Source organism: Xyrauchen texanus, chromosome 5, assembly GCF_025860055.1.
Source record: "Xyrauchen texanus isolate HMW12.3.18 chromosome 5, RBS_HiC_50CHRs, whole genome shotgun sequence".
NCBI lineage: Eukaryota > Metazoa > Chordata > Actinopteri > Cypriniformes > Catostomidae > Xyrauchen > Xyrauchen texanus.
The window spans coordinates 52,491,604-52,516,224 of NC_068280.1; the positions used below are offsets into that span (position 1 = coordinate 52,491,604).

At 38.3% G+C, this 24,621-nt stretch overlaps 1 protein-coding gene across 2 annotated transcripts; it reads left to right on the forward strand.

Annotated features, from left to right (window-relative positions):
- Positions 1–432: 432 nt before the first annotated feature.
- On the forward strand, positions 433–21,060 carry LOC127643629 (trifunctional purine biosynthetic protein adenosine-3-like). 2 transcript variants are annotated; one of them, XM_052126420.1, is made up of 22 exons: positions 433–501; positions 2,009–2,158; positions 2,373–2,468; positions 4,276–4,450; positions 4,827–4,938; positions 5,097–5,165; positions 7,083–7,208; positions 7,417–7,504; positions 9,723–9,808; positions 10,224–10,392; positions 10,507–10,741; positions 11,081–11,175; positions 12,695–12,804; positions 13,444–13,642; positions 13,745–13,996; positions 14,126–14,278; positions 15,859–16,062; positions 16,261–16,413; positions 16,502–16,632; positions 16,785–16,926; positions 18,663–18,778; positions 20,509–21,060. In XM_052126420.1, exons 2-22 carry the CDS (start codon positions 2,014–2,016, stop codon positions 20,704–20,706), a joined length of 3,054 nt encoding a protein of 1,017 aa, XP_051982380.1. In that variant the 5' UTR covers positions 433–501; positions 2,009–2,013; the 3' UTR covers positions 20,707–21,060. The 2 variants fall into 2 exon arrangements, with proteins under 2 accessions (XP_051982380.1, XP_051982381.1); XM_052126421.1 differs by having other exon boundaries at positions 444–501; positions 1,988–2,158.
- The last annotated feature ends 3,561 nt before the right edge of the window (positions 21,061–24,621 follow it).

A 24,621-nucleotide genomic window follows, 5' to 3' on the forward strand; every position in this document is an offset into this window, starting at 1 on the left:
AAAAACTTATGGAGTAACCGCAAACGACTGTCATTGGTCCATTGAGACCATCGATGAGAAAGGTAACAGGTACCACATGACTAGAAAGTTTTTCTCCGTTGATTCCTCGGTGATATAATAACTACACTGACCAACTTTAATAGACATAGAAATTAAAATACAGTGTAAAGATATTAAATAGGAAAAATATTAAAGACATCGGACCGGACAATTAGAGACAACTTCCGGGCAGCCTTATTTATTTTGTTTAATATTTGCATTATTTTTTTATATAAATATTCACTTGTTTATTTTATGCTGTACGGCTGTATATCCCCTGTACTGTTATAAAAAATACAATTAATATAAAAACTTTCGGGGCGGTAAGCTCCGCCCACTTCAGAGCGGTTTCATTCCAACTGTTTTTATTTTTATTTCCTCCACGTGGTTTCTGCACGCTACTGGTCTGTCCGTCACACACTCAAGACCCGACCAACACATCTTCATCACAGACAGAAAGAGGTGAGCAATAACTTTAATATGCATGTTGCATTTGACACGTTATTCCTTCTAAGTTAAAACTGTTTGCATTAAATATTGAGTGTCTGGTCAAAGAGCAAAACTTTATTTTTAACTTTATGCAAAGATCATGCAACTTTAGGCGTTTCAACACGTCTACATATTAACAATTTTATATATATATATATATATATATAAGACATATACTAGCATAAACAGTATGTATATATGTTTAGATGGTGTAAATAAATGGGTACTTTGCCCCGAACTCGTGAGTCTCGTGATTTAGAGTAAATTAGTTGTCATCATGTGTGTTGAGTGTGTTTAATTGATTAGTAATCAGTTATCAATAGACTCTTTTCTGAGGACTCGTGAGCCAAAGTTCATCTCGAGACAAATCCAACTGATTATCAGACTTGCTTTTTAAGTTATTTGATGTTTTTTATGTGTTTGAACACCAACAAAATGTACCTTAATACATTGTATTATTTTATTTACCAAGGAAAGAATATTGTACTCATACAGGAACATATATTGCCACCATTGTACCGCCATATATATATATATATATATATATATATTTGGTAGAGTATGTGTGTATGCTATTTGTGTAATTAAAGGTCTCACAGCAATCCTGAAAGGTCAGTGCAAGTAGATTAGATAATTAATGCATGAATGCATCCTATAGGTCAAACGTTTCATGCAATTAAAATGCCGCTTTAGGAGAAATAATATATAGAATTAATTTAGCATGCTAAGCAGTGTTAAAATAGACTTTGTCTTTTATTAAGGTGCCAGAAGTATTTTTTATTATTTATTTATTTATAAATTGTTTTGCATTAGCAGTGCATTTATGTTTCCAACCATCTTAATGCAGCGTCATCTATACGTCAAACACTTAAATGCATTGAAATAAATGCTAAATCTGAACAGTTATAGCTGTTAATTATCAAATTTAAAAATAGGCTAGCTTTAAACAGTGTTGGGTGTATTACAAAGTTAGTAGTTACTGTAATCTAATTACTAGTGTAACATTTTAAATTTGTAACTGTAATCTGGAATCCCCAATGCGCTCTTGAGTCCTCGTGGTGGTGTAGTAACTCGCCTCAATCCGGGTGGTGGAGGACGAATCTCAGTTGCTTCCGCGTCTGAAAACGTCAATCCGCACATCTTATCACGTGACTTGTTGAGCGTGTTACCGTGGAGACGTAGCGCTTGTGGAGGCTTCACGCTATTCTCCGCGGCATCCACGCACAACTCACCACACGCCCCACCGAGAGCGAGAACCACATTATAGTGACCACGAGGAGGTTACCCCATGTGACTCTACCCTTCCTAGCAACCGGGCCAATTTGGTTGTTAAGGAGACCTGGCTAGAATCACTCCGCACACCCTGGATTCAAACTCATGTATATGTTGTTCTTACCCGTGAGACAATCATTGTAACACAAAGTCTGTCACATGTTTGTTTACATGTGTAATGTTACAGATAATCGTTTGTGTTTGCAAGGCATCATGGCAGAGCGGGTGTTGGTGATTGGCAGTGGAGGACGAGAGCATGCGCTGGCTTGGAAGTTGGCACAGTCACCTCATGTTCAGCAAGTCTTCGTGGCGCCCGGTAACGCGGGCACCGCCAACTGTGGGAAGATCTCTAACTCTGGTAAGAGTGCTAACATGCTTTGAATCTGGTTAACAATACTAATCGATCCATTATATGTCGGCCAGTTTGAGATTTTCGGTATTGGCTGATGATTGTACCCACTTAGTCACAAGAAGTATTTATTGCCACTATTATAATTTGCTAAATAATATAATTATATAATAATTCTGTTTGTAATATTTGATCTCTTGTGCTGTCTTTATTTGTCTCTCAGCGGTGTCGGTGAGCAATCACTCTATTTTAGCTCAATACTGTAAAGATCATAACGTGGGGCTTGTGGTTGTTGGTCCAGAAGTGCCATTAGCTGCAGGTAAGCAACATCATCTGTTGATCACACTGATTGATAAAACACAAACATGAGGTTTCATTTCAGTTCGGATGCTGCCTGTCTAGACTATAGACCATGAGGCAGTTCACTAAGTTTAGGAATTCACTCAAGTTAAGACACCTTCTGAAGACGGCCCATGCTTAAATGCATAGGATGACACATGAGTAGGGCTGGGTATCGTTCAATAAACTTCGATACTGGTTCGTAAGCTATACTTTTTCGATACCAATTTTATGAAATCCGTATTAACGAGATTACAAGCATTACCTCAGTTTGTTGACTTTTTTCCAGACTCAAAGACTCCTGAGCCTTCTGGTCTCCTCATGCCAGGGTCGGTAGGGGCAGAGGCGATAAAATTTATGTGAAGAGGAAAAAACAAAACAAGAAAGCTAAACTGTTAATTCAGCCGACCCTAAGGATAAATATGGTTTAACAAGATAACTAGTTTAATGTGAGCTAAATTTGATCAGTTACTGTCAACCTTAAAGCATTTTAGCATCGGTTTAGCTAGCTATCTATAGCCATACATCCAAACAATATCTAAGGTTACGTAGGTCCCAGTTTATAGGACTATGTCACCGCGCACAGAAACGTTAATTTAGCATGTACACAAGGATGTACCTCTACAAGTTGTCCAAATTTGTTTGTTGGTTTGTTTGCTAAATGTTAACCTACCGGTTGGTGTCCCAGTCATAGTGCCACTGCATTCATCAGTAGTTTTGGAGGAGAACTCGTGTGGTGGGCATGTTGGAGGAGGACTCGTGAGGCGGGCATGTTGGAGGAGGACTCGTGTGGTTGGCATGTTGAATGAGGACTCGTGAGGTGGGCATGTTGGAGGAGGACTGGTGTGGTGGGCATGTTGGAGGATGACTCGTGTGGCGGGCATGTTGGAGGATGACTCGTGTGGCGGGCATGTTGGAGGATGACTCGTGTGGCGGGCATGTTGGAGGATGACTCGTGTGGCGGGCATGTTGGAGGATGACTCGTGTGGCGGGCATGTTGGAGGATGACTCGTGTGGCGGGCATGTTGGAGGAGGACTCGTGAGGCGGGCATGTTGGAGGAGGACTCGTGAGGCGGGCGTGTTGGAGGATGACTCATGTGGTGGGCATGTTGGAGGAAGCTCTGTGGCAGGAGGACGCTGAGAGGATGACTGCACCGGCTCGGTCTTCTTGCAGTCGAAGACGGAGCAACATTCTGCTCTAAGTTTATTCCGTGCACTGTCAAGTGCTTCGTCAGATTTGTTGTGTTGCCGGTCTTGGCAGCAATTATCCTGTCATAAATATTACATTGCGCACTGTTGGCATCGAGCTTGGTGAAATGTAGCCACACTTTTGATCTTTTCCACATCTTTCACATGTATGGGGTTTGATATGCATACACACTACAGCCTCACGTGTGAGCTGCATCTCTGGGCGTAACCGCCGTAAACAAGTGTTTTTCCTTGATACCTAAATGCAGCCAATCACCGGCACTTTTAGATTTGGGCACATCTAGCATGCTACATACTTATCACTGACATTGACGAGATTAACCCCTTAGGTATCTAAATTTGGTTCCGAATTACAAGACATTTTTTGATACTCGATTGTTTAGAGGCAATTCGGTTGGTGCCTAAAAAGTCGAAATAGATACCCAGCCCTACACATGAGATTCTTATCCGATATTTATCAGATCTTTGTACTTAAATATGTTGCTTAAAGTAGAACTTGACACCTTCCAGATGTGCTATTTCACATGCATTGCGGGTGACAATTGGTTATTATGAATAAACCTGAGTAACTCTTATAGGTATAGTAGATGACCTGATAGCAGCGGGCGTGGCGTGTTTTGGCCCGTCGGCAAAGGCTGCACAGCTGGAGGCCAGCAAGAGTTTCTCCAAGTCTTTCATGGATCGTCACGGTATTCCGACGTCTCGCTGGAGCTCCTTCACTGATCCACACGATGCCTGCAGATACATTCGAGGGTAAATGTCTACAACATACACTGAGGGCCACACACTATACTCTGATGTGTATACAGTTTATCTGTTGAAGCATTCATATTAATAAAGGTAATTAAAGTAGATTGTAATATCTTCAGATCTTGTTTGATGTGATGATTCAGTAAACTGTTGACCTCAGAACTGAACTGATTCCACTAGAGGTCAGCAGAGATGCACTTCAACATCAGAAGTGAACCTGATTAACCAAATTAATACAGTCTGTTTAAAGATGCAGTCATATTATTGGTCCGTGTATGATCAATTGCATTTCCTCCATTTGTAAGTTGCGTTGGATAAAGTGTCTGCTCCAAGGCATCTGTTCATTACAGGTGAGATGCATGTGATTGTGTTTGTTCAGGTCTGATTTTCCAGCTCTGGTGGTGAAAGCGAGTGGTCTGGCCGCAGGTAAAGGTGTTGTCGTCGCTCAGGATAAAGACGAGGCTTGTCAGGCGGTTCTGGACATGATGAAGGTTAGGAGCTCTCTGCCATCAGTGTCTACTCACTGACATTTACACTAAATACAGTATGTTCTTTATTGATTAAAAGAGTAAATTGTGATAACACGGGACATTTCTGTGTTACCTGTAATTGGTGCATTTGTTGCTGTAATTGTGTATTAATATTTCAGGATAAGACGTTTGGTTCTGCTGGTGAGACTGTGGTGGTGGAAGAACTACTTGAAGGAGAGGAAGTATCTGTGAGTATTTATAGTTTATAACACACAAGTGTTATTGGTCAAATATACCATTTAAGGTAAACTTTTAATTAAAAATTAAGAATATAAAGAAGGCGAGTAGAAACACAAGTAAAAGAACAGGTTACAGTAAAATACAAGGTAAAATTCTGTAAATGTTATATTCATATTTGAATTTATTTAAAACATTAAGAAAATATATTAATCATTTTAAAGATGTATTTGTCAAATGTACCATTTAAGGTCAACATTTTAATCCTTGTGTGTCAATATAAAAATCTACTCGGAGGTCCTTAGAGGACAAAAATGTCTGTGTCACAAAACTGGCATAATAATATTATATATTAATATTATTTTGCACTTTCACTGACTTGATTTTTTTTAACTAACATCAGTCCTGATTATAACTACCAAATATTCATTCATTTTCAGGATTTTAACCATTTAAATGCCAGTTTGTTTATATAATGCCACTGTTGATTTTTTACACATGCGCGCGCACACACACACACACACACACACACACACACACACACACAGCTGCATCATGTATTCAGTTGTCCTGCAGGACTCTATAATACAGTAAACAGTGAATAGGGGAAAAGCTTGTATTTGCTCCACAGGCTAAACATGAGAAAAATGGCGCCATCTGGTGGAAAATATTAAACAATGTTAATTTTGAAGCGGGGCTCCAGAATGAATATATATATATATAATATCATAGAATTCATGATTTTATGCTTTAATGACACTGGGATCAAATATTACAGTTTTAATGAGGACATTTTTGTCCTGAAGGTCCCGAGTGTGACTATTTCCTGTACACAGTGTGTTATAGATGTATTACAGGAACTGAGGTTGAAATATCAAATTCCCCCAAAAATACACACCTTTGGCAAAATGTATGCCATTTGCGTTAACAGCCAAAATGATCGAAAAAACCAAATAAAGGTCATACAAGGGTTAAATTAAAAATAAATTATATATGCATGAGTAAAAAAACTGGTAGCAATAAAAATATAAGCTATAATTGATTCATATTTCATCCATCCATCCATCCATCGTCAACCGCTTATCCTGTGTACAGGGTCGCGGGGGGCTGGAGCCTATCCCAGCTAACATTGGGCGAAAGGCGGGGGACACCCTGGACAGGTCGCCAATCCATCGCAGGGCTGATTCATATTTAATAAAAAAAATTATACAAAATTTTATTTTATTTTTAAATGTTTTGGTGCTTTTTAATATTTCAAAAGGTTTTTTTTGTCAAATGTGCATTTAATTTGGTAATATTTTCAAATTGATTAATATATATATAAAAAAATAAAATGTTTTTATTTATTCTATATTGTTTAAAAAAATAAGAAAAAGCCAAATGTGCAACAACCACATTCATTTTTGCCAATAAAATGTTTTTCCACAAGCTCCCATTTTAAAGTCAACATTTTAAATGAAACAGAATTATAATATATATATATATATATATATATATATATATAATATAAACTATAAGTAAAGACATTGAGTGAAAGAACAGGTTGTAGTAAATAGAATCTAAATATTTAGAAAATTGTCTATTTATTTGTATTAAAATTAATAATAAAACATGTTTATAATATTTTTATTAATATTTTTTGTATTAGTTTGTCTAAGTAGTTTGACATATCTTTTATTATTATTTTAGGAAACGAGCAGTGAAGCAATTTTAGTTTATTTGAAAAGCTTTTGTCCATCAGTGTGGTGTAACCAGCATGCAGGAAGTCACGTGACAAAATAGTCCTAAAAAAGAAAGCTACATCATTATTACGATTAAATTATTTGATCTGTTAATGAAATGGTGAGGTAAGTCAGGTTAATAGGTAAAAATGTTTTCACTTAATGCATCTTTATTCCCAAACATTAACCATCTTCTCTCTGCTGTAGTGTCTGTGTTTCAGTGACGGCTTCACGGTCGCGCCGATGCCTCCAGCACAAGATCACAAGCGTCTGATGGATGGAGATCAAGGACCAAACACCGGCGGGATGGGAGCGTACTGCCCAACACCACAGGTGCTTTAACAACACGCCTGCTTCACCATGAAAATACACAGTAAAGAGAGAGAGTCCATGCAAAAATCACATCATTTACACACCCTCATGTCGTTCCAAACCCGTATAACTTTATTTTTAATTTGTTATTATACACCGTAAGTCCTGATATCCTACAGCGATCCCGGAGTGACCGCACTGGTAACGTGAATTATGTGTCCGTTTAAAGGTTCATGATGAAATGTTGGAAGAGATCAAGAAATCTGTTCTTCAGAAGACTGTGGATGGAATGAGAGATGAGGGAACACCATATGTTGGTGAGTTTTTCCATTTCAGGCCGGTTATTCATGTAAAAGTCACCTTAAATAATTGAACAGCCAGTTTTATTAACTATTTCACCTGCAGTACTCTTGCCTATTTTATATGAGCAAAATTAACATATTATTAGGGCCCAAGCACTGAAAGTGTGGAGGCCCTATTACTTTTGGGGTTCGTAGTAACATGTGTAAAAACTCTTGATAGTTTGCACAGATATAAGAGTTGTCGGTCATTAGGGCTGTGCAAAGTTTCAGGGAGGCTCTGTAGCGCCAACAAGAAGATGGGCATGTTCGGGGGGCTCTGTAGCACATCCCTTTTGAGCTACCATCCCTCAATTTTGTACACCAATAGATCTCATCAAGCTGGACAACTTTCATGCTGACAGTAATAAGCTCCGCCCAACAGGAAGTCAGACATTTAAGATTGTTTGAAAAAATGCATGCTCTGGAATTTTAAATACTCCTCCTAGGGATTTCATTGTAGATGCTATGTAGATGATATTTTGAACAGTGTTGCCATGGCAAAACAATACATTTATGGTGAAAAATGGGAAACAAGAAGTGCCTTATATCTTCTGTGTGCATTGTGTGATTTTGATGAAAATGTAGCTGTATATTTGGGTTAATCACATGGATGCAGCTATTATGGGTCACGATCATAGCGCCAGCAACTGGCAGCAGGAAGTATGGCACTTTTAACAGACTTTGAAATAGCACTCTTGTGTTTACATGAATTGCTTAAAATTCTTTAGAATAATGTCAAGATGCTGCTGATGTAAACTTGTAAAGGAATATTTGATATCTTAAATATTGTTGCCACAGCAACGCATTAATTGTTATTATTCCTTCCTATATTTGGGTGTTTTTGGGGCACATGTCATGCTTAAAATTTCATGAAACTTTGCACCCGCATCAGAGTCGTCGGCCATTAGGTCTGGGCAAATGTTCACGCATGGGCTCTGTAGCGCCCCCTTTAAAATGTGCGTGTATGATGTTCTCTGTAGCACCCTATTTTCACCTACAGTCACCAATATTGGTACATGTATAGTTCTCAGTAAGCTGGATAACTTTAATAATTATAGTTATTGGCTCACCTCAAAAGGAAGTTGGCCATTTTGAATTTTTTGAATATCGCAGTCTCCAAATTTGTAAATACTCCTCCTAGGCGATTCATGAGACTGTCACCACATTTAGACAACATTATGCCAAGACATCGAATATGCTAAATTGCGAACAGATTTTGATATATCTTGAAAACTTTTAACTAAGAACTTAAACTTTTTTTAACTTGAACAAATTTTACCTTAAAAACTTTGACACTTTTAATTAACAACTTTAAATTTAACTAACAACTTAACTAACTTTTTCACTTTAACAACTTTTTTAACTTCAATTTAAACAAATTTACTTTAGTTTTAACTAGCAACTAACTTTTAAAATGTTAAAACTTCAACACTTTTTTACTAGTGACTTTTAACAACATTACATTTACCTAAAAAAAGATTTTTTGTTTAACTAATAACTTTACCAACCAACTTTTTTACTTTTTCACTTTAACAACTATTTTTTAACTAACAACTTTAGCTTTTAACAACTAACTTTTTTTGAATTTTAACAACTACTTTTTGAATTTTAACAACTTTTAACAATTACTTTTTGAATTTTAACAACTTTTAACAACTAATTTTGAATTTTAACAACTTTTAACAACTACTTTTTGAATTTTAACAACTTTTAACAATTACTTTTTAGAATTGTAACAACTAATTTTGAATTTTAACAACTTTTAACAATTACTTTTTGAATTTTAACAACTTTAACTTTTACGTCTTTAAATTTAACTAACAACTAACTTTAACCTTTTCACTTCAACGGCAAACTTTTTTCAACTAAACTTTAACAACTAACTTTTAACTTTAACGACTAGCTTTAACTTTTTGAAAATGTTTTGCTTTAAAATAAAAAAAAATTAAATGAGGTGTAGCTCCGTTCATTTTTAAATAAAAAGTAAAATAAAGTCTTGATGGATTTGTTATATAATTTTTGTACATTTTATTTTTACGTTGATTCTCCAGAAATATGATGTGTATCACTATGAGTAATTTAATATCGTGCTACCAATATGACTTGGGTCACACAAACATACAAACTGTATTTATGTATTGTAATAATGCTGGTTCTCTTTAATATGATCATGTAAGCAAAGTTCCTGTCTCAGGTGTGTTGTACGCAGGACTGATGTTAACTAAACAGGGACCGAAAGTCCTGGAGTTCAACTGTCGGTTTGGCGACCCTGAGTGTCAGGTAAGGTTTGTTAAAACGCCTCTCTCGCACAGCACACAAACATAAGAGTTATTATAGTTTATCTGTTGACACATGTTTTATCTCTGAGGAACATCAGTCACTCATGAGTGTGTTTGTTGGCATGTCTTCAGGCAATATCACACATGACATTATTGTGAAATGATGTGATCAGAAACCAGATAACAGAGCAAAATAACCGCTTTCATTGCAGGAATGCAAACTTCTCGCCTTAATATTTTTAGTGCGTATTGTTTTAATTGTATTTTTTGGCCATATGTTAACCTTCCTATAATGTTCGGTCCTTTTTGACCGAAGTCAATTTTCACGATGTAATAAAAATGGTTTCCTTTGCATGTTCACCTGCTGCTGATGTTTGTAGGTGGTTCATGTGTGACTGTGGATGTTTGTCTCTCAGGTTCTGATGCTGTTGTTGAAGTCCGATCTGTATGAGGTGTTGAAGTGCACTCTGCAGTGCACACTACGCTCTACTCCAGTGGAGTGGCTAGCAGACGCAGCTGCCGTCACTGTCGTCATGGCCAGCGGAGGATATCCAGGATCATATAAGAAGGGCCTGGACATCGCCGGTATGATTATCAGAATAGGTTATTAATAAAATTGGTTTTGTTAAATAAATATTTGCTGTATTGTACTCCATAAATGAGCTCAATATATTTGTCATATGTTTGTTATATTATCAGGATTGTCTCGGGTATCAGAGATGGGCATCCAGGTGTTTCACGCGGGCACTGCCCTGAAGGAAGGGGGCGGGGTTATTACTAACGGTGGCCGCGTTTTGACGGTCACGGCGGTTCGACCGACCCTGGAGAGCGCGTTACACATCGCTAACGAAGGCGTGGCTGCGATCAGCTTCCCCGATGCTGTTTACCGCCGTGACATCGGCCACCGCGCCATTGCTCACCTCACTCGCTCCAGGTGTGTGTTTAGAGACCGTTAACTTCAACTAATTCAGTTCAGCCATAAATGAAAATTCTGTCATCATTTACTCGCCCTCATGTGGTTCCAAACCTGTATGAATTACTTCCGTCTGTTAGGACGGATGTTCATCTCAGTCACCATTCACTTTAAGTGTATGGACCAAGCAATGAAAAGTGAATGGTGACTGAAGTGAACACGCTGCCTAACAGAAAGAAAGGTTTGGAACTACATGAGGGTAGTAAAAAATGACACCAAGTGCATCCTCTAAGAGACATTCACAGCAAATGTCCTTTAAAGAGGTTAAACGAGGATGTGACGCTTGTGTCTGTCCATCAGAGGACTGACTTATAAAGACAGTGGTGTGGACATCGCCGCAGGAAACAGACTGGTGGACATTCTCAAACCGCTGGCGAAGGCTACATCACGAGCAGGTGCGCACACAACACACTTACTGAGACTATATGAAATGGGAATCCGTATGTTTGGATAATCCAGTGAACTAAATCCTTCACAAACAAACAGTATATTTGAAACTTTTTTTGGACTTGAACCAAAAGCTCAGATTATTCATAAATCCTTCAATGCATCAGTGCAAAAACAGCTTCACATTATAAAACACCAGTTCAAATCAAGCCAAAATATCCCGTCACTCGTGATTGAATCGTTTTTGATTGATTGTTATTTATTGTTTTTAAAATGACAATCTTTCTCACCCTCGGAAACATTTGTCCAGTTGTTCGTGACTGGTTTATGTGCCATACTGGTTTCTCAAACGCTCCTGCAGCCACATGTCAGACCAAGAAATGATATTTCGCATAAAGAAATATATATATATATTTTTTATTAAATACACACACACAAATAAATAGTGTGTGTGTGTGTGTGTGTGTGTATATACTATTTATTTGTGTGTGTGTGTGTGTATATTTAATAAAAAAGATATATATTAATAAACAGTGTATATATACAGACACGTGTGTGTGTGTAATATATATATATATTTTTTAATTAAATATATACACACACATAATTAAATAGTGTATACACTATATACACACACTGTATATACACACATTTGTGTGTAATAAAAAACTATATATATATATATATATATATATATATATATATATATATATATATATAAAACACACATACGTGTGTGTGTGTGTGTGTGTGTATATATACTATTTATTGTGTGTATTTAAAAATAATAATTATATATATATATATATATATATATATACACACATACGTGTGTGTGTGTATATGTCTATACTATTTATTTATGTGTGTGTGTTAAAAAAATATAAATAATTACACACATATATAAATAAACTATATATACACAGACATGTGCGTGTGTATATATATATATATATATATATATATATATATATATATATATATATATATATATATATAATATAATAAATATATATGCCTGAATATATGTGCAATATGTATGTGTGATATACTGTGTATATGTACATATATATTTATTTATGTGCATGTGTGTTATATATACATAATTGCATTACAGTGTTTTCTTATTGTAATTCAAAGAATAACATAAAACATTTTTAAAAGCATATATATATATATATATATATATTTATTACACACACATATACTGTGTGTGTGTGTGTGTGTGTGTGTGTGTTTAATTGCATTACATTGTTTTCTTATTTTAATACAGAAGAAATATGGTTTTACAGTAAACAGAATCATCATTGAGAATAATGAGAATCACAAATGTAACATCCCAAAATAGGCGTCATTTTCTAATGTTATCATTGTAGTGCGTCTGTACATTTAATTTCAAGCTTTGTAGAATTCATACTAAGAACGGCATTGTATGCTCAGCGCTCGATCGTAAATATGTCCCGTTGCCAAGAGAAGATGACGCGCCGGATCAGATCTCTCTATCTGTCGTTTTCATCTCTGCTTCAGGGTGTAACGCGGAGCTCGGCGGGTTCGCGGGACTCTTTGACCTGAAAGCAGCTGGTTTTATTGACCCCATCCTGGTGTCTGGAACTGATGGAGTGGGCACCAAACTCAAGGTACAATCAAAGGACAAGTTCAGCAAGACGACAATTAAAATGTTAATGTTAACTGTTATTATGAACTGCAGCACCTTTGAAAAAAGCATTGATGGTTAATGATAGTTTCGGCTGTTACATCTTTTGTATTTTTTATTTTAAAGGGCTTTTGTAGTGCATTCTGCTTGATATATTGTACTACATTTCTGCATTAATTATGTAGGAACTAGAGGTTGGCCCATATATCGGTATTCTGCCGATTAAACGGTGCCGATATTTTTTTATTTTTTTTATTCCTATAGTTACTCTAGAGCATTGTTAATGAGCAAAGTATCCGTCATTTCAAAATAAGAGTCCCTGGTGTGTTTCGGGCTTGTTTATAGTTAAAAGTCCCATGAACCAAATATTAATGAAAACCTTTTCTGGTTATTATTGGGATTGTGGTTGCACAATAAACTACATCTGTGACTCTTGTAGCATCTGTCGGTGCCCGTCACATTGAGGACAGATTAAGACATTCTATAAATCGATTTTAAAAACTATAGGTTGAATAATCGTCATCGGCCTTGTATTATCACTTTCGGCAAAATCCACTATCGGCCGACCTCTTGTAGGAACATCATGATTCGATAATGTCTCGTGTGTCTTTGATGGCTGCAGATCGCTCAGGCGTGTAACATCCACGGCTCATTGGGTCAGGATCTGGTGGCCATGTGTGTGAATGATGTTCTAGCTCAGGGTGCAGAACCGCTCTTCTTCCTCGACTACTACTCCTGTGGACATCTGGACGTTGGAGTTGCGTCTGCTGTCATTGGCGGGGTCGCGGAAGCTTGTAAAATGGCTGGATGTGCTTTATTAGGTGAGTTATAAATAGTAGTTTTATCTTGGCATGTATGGATCTCATTCTTATAATGTATATTTAAGTGACGGAAGTAAACGCGTCTTGTGTGTGTTTATTGAGGTGGTGAAACGGCAGAGATGCCGGGTGTGTACGGTGCCGGCGAGTATGATCTGGCGGGGTTCTGTGTAGGGGCCGTCGAGCGAGGAGCCATTCTGCCCCGACTGAATGACATCGTGGAGGGAGATCTGCTCATCGGTGTCGCCTCTTCTGGAGTTCACAGTAACGGTTTCAGTTTGGTGCGCAAAGTCCTGGAGAGAACCGGACTGCAGTACAACTCGCCTGCTCCATTCGGACAACCAGGACAGAATATCGGTACGTCAGTGTGAGGGGGGGGGGGGAGTTAGATATCTTATTGCTCACAGTCAAAACATTTGTATGCTCCACTGCAAACAAAATCGTTTGATGATCGATGACATTGCCACCTTACTCTTGTGTTCGTAGGTGAGGTTCTCCTCACACCAACAAAGATCTACAGTCGTTCGCTTCAACCAATCCTCCGCAGTGGAGTAATGAAGGCCTACGCTCACATCACGGGCGGCGGACTTGTGGAGAATATTCCTCGAGTTCTCCCAGCAGAACTGTCTGTGGAACTGGGTGAGCAGCAGAAGCTGAACATCATCTCGACTATAAATCTGTGACTAGTCTTTAAGTTCTTGCCTTTTAATGACTGATACAGTCCATTACAGTACATACTTTTCCTTACTTAATCGACCAGTCTGATGCCGTTATTGCGCAATGCCTAATAATCTAAAAATGGACAAATATCGGCCGATTAATTGACTATTATTCATTTCTAAAAATGTGTATCCCATAATCACAAACAACTGAATATGTCATGGATATTGATTGGTCAGTAGGTGTTGTGTTCCCCATAAGAGTAATGTAGACCGTTAAGTTAAAATCAATAAATAATTGTCAATTGTCAGCCAATTAATGGACTATTATTCATTTCTAATATTTGTACCTCATAATCACAATCTACTGAAAAGTTATAAATTCATTGGTCAAAAAGTGTTGGATTATAATACAGTGTGGACGGCTTAGTTGAAATATAAAAATAGAAAATGGCCAAATACCGGCAGAAAATATCAGCGATTAATCGACTATTATTAATTTCTAAAAATGTGTATCCCATAATCACAAACAACTGAATATGTCATGGAAATTAATTGGTCAAAAGATGTTGTGTTCCCCATAATAGATTATTGTAGACCATTAAGTAGTAAAAAAAAATAATTATCGGCAGATTAATCGGCCTGGACAATATATCAGTTTATCGCTAATTTTTAAAAATCCCTTTTCCATAATCACAAACAATTTAACAGTCATGAAAATACATTGCCCGCGACCCGACTTCGGATAAGCGGTTGAAGATGGATGGATGGATGGATGGAAAATACATTGATCAAAAAGTGTTGATTATAATGCAGTGTGGACGACTTAGTTGAAATATAAAAACAGAAAATGGCCAAATATCGGCCGATTAATCGGCTATTACTAATTTCTAAAAATGTGTATCTCATAATCACAAACAACAAAAAAATCATAAATGTATTGGTCATAAAGTGTTGGATTAGAATGCATCGTAGACATCTTAGTTGAAACACAAAAATATAAAATGGCCAAATATCATCCGAAAATATTGCAGATTAATTGGCTATATCATTTTGTATTCCATAATCACAAACAACTGAAAGTCATGGAAATGTATTGGTCAAAAGTTGTTGTGTTCCCCATAATAGAGTAATGTAGACCGTTAAGTTGAAATCAATAAAAAATTGACAAATATTGGCCGATTAATCGGCATGGACAATATATCGGTTTATCGCTAATTTAAAAAAATCCCTTTTTCATAATCGCAAACAATTTAACAGTCATGAAAATGTATTGATCAAAAAGTGTTGGATTATAATACAGTGTGGACGACTTAGTTGAAATATAAAAATAGAAAATGGCCAAATATCGGCAGAAAATATCAGCGATTAATCGACTATTATTAATTTCTAAAAAGGTTTTTCTCAAGTTACGAAAATCCATTCGCCAAAAGGTGTATTCCTCATTATAACGCAGTGTAGACATCTTGGTTGACTAGATCTTGTGTCCGTGTGCGATCTTGATGTGCCGTGTCACTTTAGAGATGTCTAATTTGTAAGCGTTGAGGATTTGTGTTTCAGACGCGTCCCGTTGGCGTATTCCTCCCGTGTTCTCGTGGCTTCAGCATGAGGGGTGTCTGTCAGAGGAGGAGATGAAACGCACGTTTAACTGCGGTCTAGGGGCCGTTCTGGTGGTCAGTAAACGGGACGCTCAGAGGGTTTTGAGGCTTCTGCAGGCGCATGAGGAAGCCTGGATCGTCGGATCAATCGCTCACAAACAAGCTGGTGAGACACGCACATGCTTTGAATTCACTGATGCTTTATATAAGAGTGAATCTGACAAAACATGACAAGCTCGTATTGCAACTCAAAATGAGATGTTTTTAGTTTTTTGCACATTACAGTCATATTTGGGGGAAATGTGCTTAATTGATTGGCGCGCATATGACATTGTGTTCAATGCATGTTTATATGTGTGCACAGGAGCAGAGGCTGTGGTCATTCGAAACCTGGAGGCGAGTTTAAAGGACAGTCCCGGCCGTTCGCCCGACACCAGCGCCCTGCAGAACGGAGCAGCTCATGGGGAGAATGCCACACGCAAGAGGACCAAAGTAGCTGTGCTCATCTCTGGAACTGGTGTGTGTTTATAAACCCAATAATATAGTCTTATATGAATATAGTCGTATTGAAATAATTGCATCGTTGATTGTTTTGTGTTTGACAGGAACGAATCTTCAAGCTTTGATGGATCAGGCAAAGAAACCCTCGAGCTCTGCTGAGATTGTGGTGGTCATATCAAACAGACCGGGCGTGCTGGGACTGAAGAGAGCTTCCATGGCGGGCATTCAGACACGGGTTTGTCTGAAAAACACTTTTCACTTTATATAAATGGCAAAGCATATTGTGACATCCTTAGAAGGCATGACACAACCAGCATAAAGCAAAACATTCAAAAGTTGACCGTTAATTGTGTTTTAAAATCTCAAGTGAGTGGTTTTGTGTGTCAGCTTGTGGATCATAAGCTTTACGGTAGCAGAGCGGAGTTTGACGGCACTATAGATAAGGTTCTGGAGGAGTTCGGGGTGGAACTCGTGTGTTTGGCTGGATTCATGAGAATCCTCACTGGACCCTTCGTCAGGAAATGGAACGGTGAGTGTAAACGCTTTCAGCAGAGTAACACCAACTAACAGGATGGAAAGTGATACCGAGGATGTGAATTGATTACTTATTAAATCAGTATTACCAAGAAAAGCGACTGAATACTGCTCACAAGACTCTAGAGTGTCATCTAAGGGTTAACATCTGGTGCACCGAGTCACATGATACAACAACATTATGGGCGCAGAGCCAACAAAAGTGCCTCTGGTAAGAAACCTCTAAGGTTATTTTTAATGGTTGTAAAGAGGAGAGTCTCTAGTTTCATTTGATATGCCGCTTTGAAAAATGCATACATTTTTCGCGTGTCAGCGCGCTGATAAACATGATGTCCACATACGTGGATTTTGGGACATAATTCCCACAAACGTTAAAAAAATTAAAACATGTTCATTATTTTTAATAACTTTCAAAATGAACACATCTGTGGGTCATTGAGCTTAATTTTTATATAAATAGTTTTCACTGTAAAATACGGTTCTGATCATTAACATTAATAAACGCATTCCTATATTTACTGTATATCACATTGAGAATAAAAGTATAAATGAGTCTTTCAGAGGCTTTATATGCAGTTATGATGAAATAAGGTGCATTTCAAACTGTTCTGAGACCAGTGCAGACAGACAGCACACTGCAGGTTAAGTCATGCACTAAATAGGGAGCAAGGGAGCATCCTATAGCTCTCCTATAACTTTTCTGAGACCAGTGCAGACAGACAGCACACTAGAGGTTAAGTCATGCACTAAATAGGGAGCAAGGGAGCATCCTATAGCTCTCTATACAGTTAAGTGCGTTCACTAAATAGGGAGCAAGGGAGCATCCTATAGCACTCTATTCAGTTAAGTCATGCACTAAATAGGGAGCAAGGGAGCATCCTATAGCTCTCTATGCAGTTAAGTCGTCGTTCACTAAATAGGGAGCAAGGGAGTATCCTATAGCTCTCTATGCAGTTAAGTGCGTTCACTCCTAAAATCGGATCATAAGTTCAGTTTCAGGCTGCAGATGTTGTTTGGACACTCAATGATCATCAGTTCATAGATTCAACATTTATAATGGATCATTTTATTTGAACATGATTGACAGTGATTGGATGATGCCGGACGTTACTTTCAATCTGAATTATGTTAATTTATGATGTTAAGTCTCAAAAACATGAATAATCAACACAATAACCATTTTACTGAAAAAAAAAAATGTGTCTTTCTATAGTTTAGTATTATTTAAAAAAATTCACAACTTAGTCCCGCTGTCCACATATGAGAACATACATTTTTGGGGGAAAAATATTTTCTCTAGATTATTTTTAACTTGTTTATTAGGTGCTAATAGTTACAAATCGAAAAGGGGAATGTGAAATGCACACCGCAGTCACGCTCGAGTCTCGGAAGGTTAAAAAAATAATAATGGTCGTTATTCTTAATATACAAACAGTCTGTTGAATGCCGAATGTAACGGTTATAATAATATCAGATACAGTAAATGTGTTATTTTTATTGTGTTAAACTTCGGCTAACAGCCCTAAAAATACATATTGTAAAAAACAAAAGTTTGTGCACCCCCTTATGGCCCACTTGGGGTCCCCGGACCCACTTTTAAACCCCCTGTATTAAGACACCTATGATGTGTATTGCATTATAGGAACGGCCCGTGTAATGTAGTGTAATGTAGTGTAATGTAGTGTAATGTAGTTTGTAGTTTGATGTTGTTTTTGTTGATGTGTTAAACAGGAAAGATGTTGAATATTCACCCGTCACTGCTGCCGTCGTTTAAAGGTGTAAACGCTCAGAAACAGGCGCTGCAGGCGGGAGTTCGAGTAACTGGCTGCACTGTACACTTTGTGGCGGTAAGATGAAAAACATTATTTAAATCTGTCTAAAACTAAAATAAGTGATGCCACAATTATGGACAAACTCTATTTCTAAATCTATTTATTTATGTTGGCAAATAAGAAATTTATGTTGTCATTTATGACAATAAACATCCTTTCTTTTTATTTTGGGGTGACAACATCATGTTCTTGAGATGTACCCAAGAAGAACAGATTGTTATTGTTACTAATTCTGAACATTCACTTCTATACGTTGAAACATGAGTTGGAGCAGATTTGATGACATCTGATGATATTAATAACAGACAGTAACTGGAGACACACACAGACTCGTTTTAACCTAATTTATATTTTATCTCAAGATCTGCATTTGAATTTATATTTCAGTCAAACCTGACCATGATGTTACAAACACAGAATAAACATTTTTATACCAATCATTTATTTCAAACATAAAGATTTAATAACTCAAAGACAATGTTACAAATGTGTGTGTGTGTGTGTGTGTGAGTGTGTGTGTTTTCTGCAGTGTGTGTGTGTGTGTGTCAGATTGCTGTCATCAGCTGGAAAACAACAGATGACTTTTATTGCCAACAATGACCAAAAGATGGCTGTAGAGTTCCACTTATTGATGCTGTGTGAGAGTGTGTGTGAGTGAGTGTGTGTGTGTGTGTGTGTTCTGCAGTGTGTGTGAGTGTGTGTGTGTGTGTGTTTGTATTCTGCAGTGTGTGTGTGTGTGTGTGTGTGTGTGTGTGTGTGTGTGTGTGTGTGTGTGTTCTGCAGTGTGTGTGTGTGTGTGTGTGTGTGTGTGTGTGTGTTCTGCAGTGTGTGTGTGTGTGTGTGTGTGTGTGTGTGTTCTGCAGTGTGTGTGTGTGAGTGTGTGTGTGTTTGTGTTCTGCAGTGTGTGTGTGTGTGTGTGTGTGTGTGTGTTCTGCAGTGTGTGTGTGTGTGTGTGTTTGTGTTCTGCAGTGTGAGTGTGTGTGTGTGTGTGAGTGTGTGTGTGTGTGTGTGTGTGTTCTGCAGTGTGTGTGTGTGTGTGTGTGTTCTGCATTGTGAGTGTGTGTGTGTTTGTGTTCTGCAGTGTGTGAGTGTGTGTGTGTGTGTGTGTGTGTTTGTGTTCTGCAGTGTGTGTGTGTGTGTGTGTGTGTGTTTGTGTTCTGCAGTGTGTGTGATGTGTGTGTGTGTTTGTATTCTGCAGTGTGAGTGTGTGTGTGTTTTCTGGATTGTGAGTGTTATCATCTCACCCCTTCATTTCTGAGTGTGTTTAGCATTGTTTTATTTATTTTTGACAAATTTAAAATACAAAAGCTCTGTGTTATAGTCTCACCAGTTCATTTTTGTATTTGTGTGTGTTTGTGTGTGTTTGTGTGTTTTGCACTGAGAATCTTTTAAAGTCTCACCCTGTAATTTCTGTCTGCTTTTTTTCTACATTGTAGCTGATTTAAAAAATGTTTTTGGTCTTTCTCATTTTCAATGGTCATTCAATTTTGACCGTGAATATCAAAGCTTTTTTTTTAATCAAGCCCAGGTTTAGTTTTTTTTGTATGTTCAGATGGTAAATGAAGAAAGTCACCAAGTCTTGAACTGCTCAGATAAAGGAAACCATTTTTATTAAATGAGGAAAATGTATTTGGTCAAAAATGAGTGAATGGCACGGGAGGGTTAATGGACATAACTGTGAACACTAAACATGTTTAGTGTGAATACTGTTGTCTGGCTGTCTAAAGTGTTCTCTGAATCAACAGGAGGAAGTGGACGCCGGAGCCATCATTGTACAGGAGGCGGTTCCTATCCTGGTGAATGACACCGAAGATGGCCTATCGGAGCGCATTCGAGAGGCGGAGCACCGCGCCTTCCCCGCCGCGTTAGAACTTGTCGCCAGCGGATCCGTAAAGATGAGAGATGACGGTCGGATCATGTGGAGTCAGTCCATTCGGGGATAGATGATGTTTTGACGTTACGATAATGACACTTCTGAACGCACACGCAAACGGCTTTAAAGTCCTTCATTTCAGCTGTTTATGTGATCATAAAATCACATCAAACATTCCAAATAATATTTCAACATTCCATAAAGCATTCCATTGCTTTTTAAAAGCTCTTCGTAACATTCCTTTATAAACGGTTGGTTTTACTGTTACTTGGACACTTCATTTCCTGGTTTAAATGCTGAACAGTGTTATAAAAACTGATTGACAAGTGTATCGAATCTCTGCTCGATCGGTGATGGATTTGCATGTAACAGAAGATTACAATATAAACATTTGCTTTTGGCATTAAACTTGCACTGGTCTATGATTAGCATGAGTATTTGTCTTATTTCCATCGTTCTGGACATTTCACAGGTTGTATTCTTGCGCTGGAATTGAACAGATGGTTAATTTCATATTAATGCTCGTGGAAACGTTTATCCTGCTTGCAGGAATTCACCTTGTGCGGCCCCACGTTCACATGTGTTTGCTGTACGCAACGCCGTGATTCAAATTCATTCAAACCGACTGAACTGTTTACAAACCTCTAGACTGTTATTTAAGGGTTAAACTTCTGGTGCACCAAGTCACGTGACCCATTTCCTTGAAGCGCTCCTACAGGTGCAGAGCCGACAAATGTGCCTCTGGTAAGAAACCTCTTGAAGCTTTTAAACTGAAACTGGTTTGGTTGGAAAGATTAGAGTCTCTTGTTTCATTTGATGTGCCACTTTAAAAAAAGCATTAATGCTTCGTGCATCAGCGCGCTGATAAACATGATGTCCACATACGTGGATTTTGGGACAATTCCCACAAAAGAAAAAAAAAAACATTTTTGTTATTTTAAATAACTGAACATTAACACATCTGTGGGTCATTTTGCTTCATTTTTATAAACATTTTGTTAAATTTAATTTTATCACTACAATACGGTTCTATTCATTAACATTAATAAATGTATTAATATACAGTAAATATAGGATCACATTGAGAATAAATGTGTCTTTCGGAGGCTTTATATGGAGTTCTGATGATAATAAGGAGCATTTCAAACTGTTCTGAGACCAGTGCAGACAGACAGCACACTGGAGGTTAAGTCATGCACTAAATAGGGAGCAAGGAAGCATCCTATAGCTCTCTATGCTTTTAAGTGCGTTCACTCCTAAAATCTGATCCAAAGTTCAGTTTCAGGCTGCACATGATGTTTGGATCAGTATTTATATATTTTTTCTTTGGCATCTTTATAGGTGCTACCAATTATAAATAAAGAAATGCTCACAGACTTTGATCCACATCACAGAGTATCAAAAATGTAACAATGTTAAACTGACTGAACACGCTGAAAATACATCAAGACATAAAAAAAAACACACAAAAGGAACGCCAATATGTCCTGTGTGTGTGGCCGCTAAGAAGCCTGTAAACTAGTGATCCTCCCCAAAACCTCTTTTCAGGAGTTACTAACTTGTGCGCTTCAGTACGAATTCTGTTCAGTCATGATGCCTGACTTTATGGAAAACAAAAGCTGTCGTTTTCTTCAATTACAGATGTTTCAAGAGACTTCATGTCATGTGACTTTTTTTAAGGAAATCAGTTTTTACTGATCTGGGAACATGTGCAGTTGCTTAGATGAGAAGGAACGCTAATCACATGGTGAATGTCATGTGATTCACAGTGTTTGTGTGCTGTTGTGTCGTGTTAACTGAACGTCCAGCCTGACGACACACACACACACACACACACACACACATCTTTGAGGCCAGATTCTCCTAAGAGAGACGGGACAAAAACAAGATATTCAAACTTGGTTTTAAATCTGAAGTGTGCCATTTATGAGCCACTAACAACACCAAGTGGAACTGCAGAAAAGTCCAAGCAGTTTATGCTATTTATAAAAAAAACAAAAAAAAAGTAGTCACACCCATAAACTCACAGCACTGGTTGAGTCAGAAGTTGACTCTGAACATTATACTGAGATACGAGAAACTATTTTAACATCAAGGAAAGACTGCACACTTCATGGGATAGAATCTCTCCATCACCTGACTACCTCGTCCACCGGCCCACGCCGCCTCAATGCCCCAACCACCCTCCTGCTTTGAGACAAATATTAAGAACAGGGTTCCTGGGGCCTGGGACGCTCAGCGAGTAAAGACGCTGTCTATCACCACTGGAGTTGCGAGCCAGGTCTCCACAGCAACCAAATTGGCCTGGTTGCTAGGGAGGGTAGAGTCACATGCGGTAACCTTCTCGTGGTCGCTATAATGTGGTTCTCGCTCTCGGTGGGGCGTGTGGTGAGTTGTGCGTGGATGCCGCGGAAAATAGCGTGAAGCCTCCACGCGCTAAGTCTCCACGGTAACGCACTCAACAAGTCACATGATAAGATGCGTGGATTGCCAGTCTCAGACGTGGAGGCAACTGAGATTCGTCCGACACCCGGATTGAGGCGAATTGGGGAGAAGAAAAAAAAGAACAGGGTTCCTGTACAAACACCATGGCAACAGAACCATGACACAAACCAAAACATGAGAATTTCTGAACCGTTACACCCCTGAAATATAGTCATATTACTCATAGATATAACGCTTTTGACCTAACAACAGAAGCCAGGAAAGCCGACTCTAGATCCACAACGATGGCCTGAAAACATCAAACATTAATCCTGTAAATCAGGCAGGCAATACGACAAGTGAAGAACATATACATCACATCTCACCCTCTGTGTTTCAATCTGTCGGCATCTTTCTCCAGAGCATCTATGAGCAGAAACGAGTCTTCAGTGGGCTCGTACACATCGGAGAAACTGCCGCGACCCGCGTGAGAGTACTGAGGCGTCGGGGATATCGGAGAAGGGCGTCACACGAGCACTGATGCCAAAAAAAAAACATGTATTATGAAATTGTATTTCATTATGAAAGACAAAGGTGAACAATACTACCAGCTAGAGGTCGGCCAATGGTGGATTTTGCCGATACGACAGTTCCAAAAAGCAACTATCGGCACCGATTAATCGTAAAACCTACCAAAATCTGAGAACGATAAATAAACTATTGATTTTGGGGCTCTGGGTATCTCAGCGAGAGTTGGCGCTGACTATCACCCCTGGAGTCGTGAGTTTGAATCCAGGTCGTGCTGAGTGACTCCAGCCAGGTCTCCTTGGCAACCAAATTGGCCCGGTTGCTAAGGAGGGTAGAGTCACATGGGGTAACCTCCTCGTGGTGGTGATTAGTGGTTCTCTCAATGGGGCATGTGGTGAGTGACTCCAGCCAGGTCTCCATAGCAACCAAACTGGCCCAGTTGCTAGGGTGGGTAGAGTCACATGGGGTAACCTCCTCGTGGTGGTGATTAGTGGTTCTCGCTCTCAATGGGGCGTGTGGTGAGTTGTGTGTGGATCGTGGAGAGTAGCATGAGTCTCCGCGGTGTCATGCACAATGAGTCACGTGATAAGATGCGCGGATTGAGGGTCTCGGACGCTAATTTTTGTAATCTCAGGCAACCTTATTTGCCCCTATTTTCCCGGCACGTGCACATATATGACCCCTTGTTTATACGAGAATCAAACGCGTTCTTATATGAATCATTCAATGATTTTGTTCAAGAATACTCAACTACTTTTTTTATGATATTGAAATGCGCATCTTACAAATAGGCTTAAATATTCTTTGAGTGTATTGATGTTATTGTTTGATTGAATTACTGTATGCGGTAATTTTCATATCATACAAGGAGTAAACGATCATAAATAATATGTTATGGGGTGTAGGTTCTAGAGGGTAATTCCCCAATGTTTAAGCCAAATCTATGCCCTTGATCTCTTGTATGAGGGCCAGAAATATATTTTTCGGTTATTGAGCAGCTGTACAGGAATTTTACAGAGGTATGTATGAAACT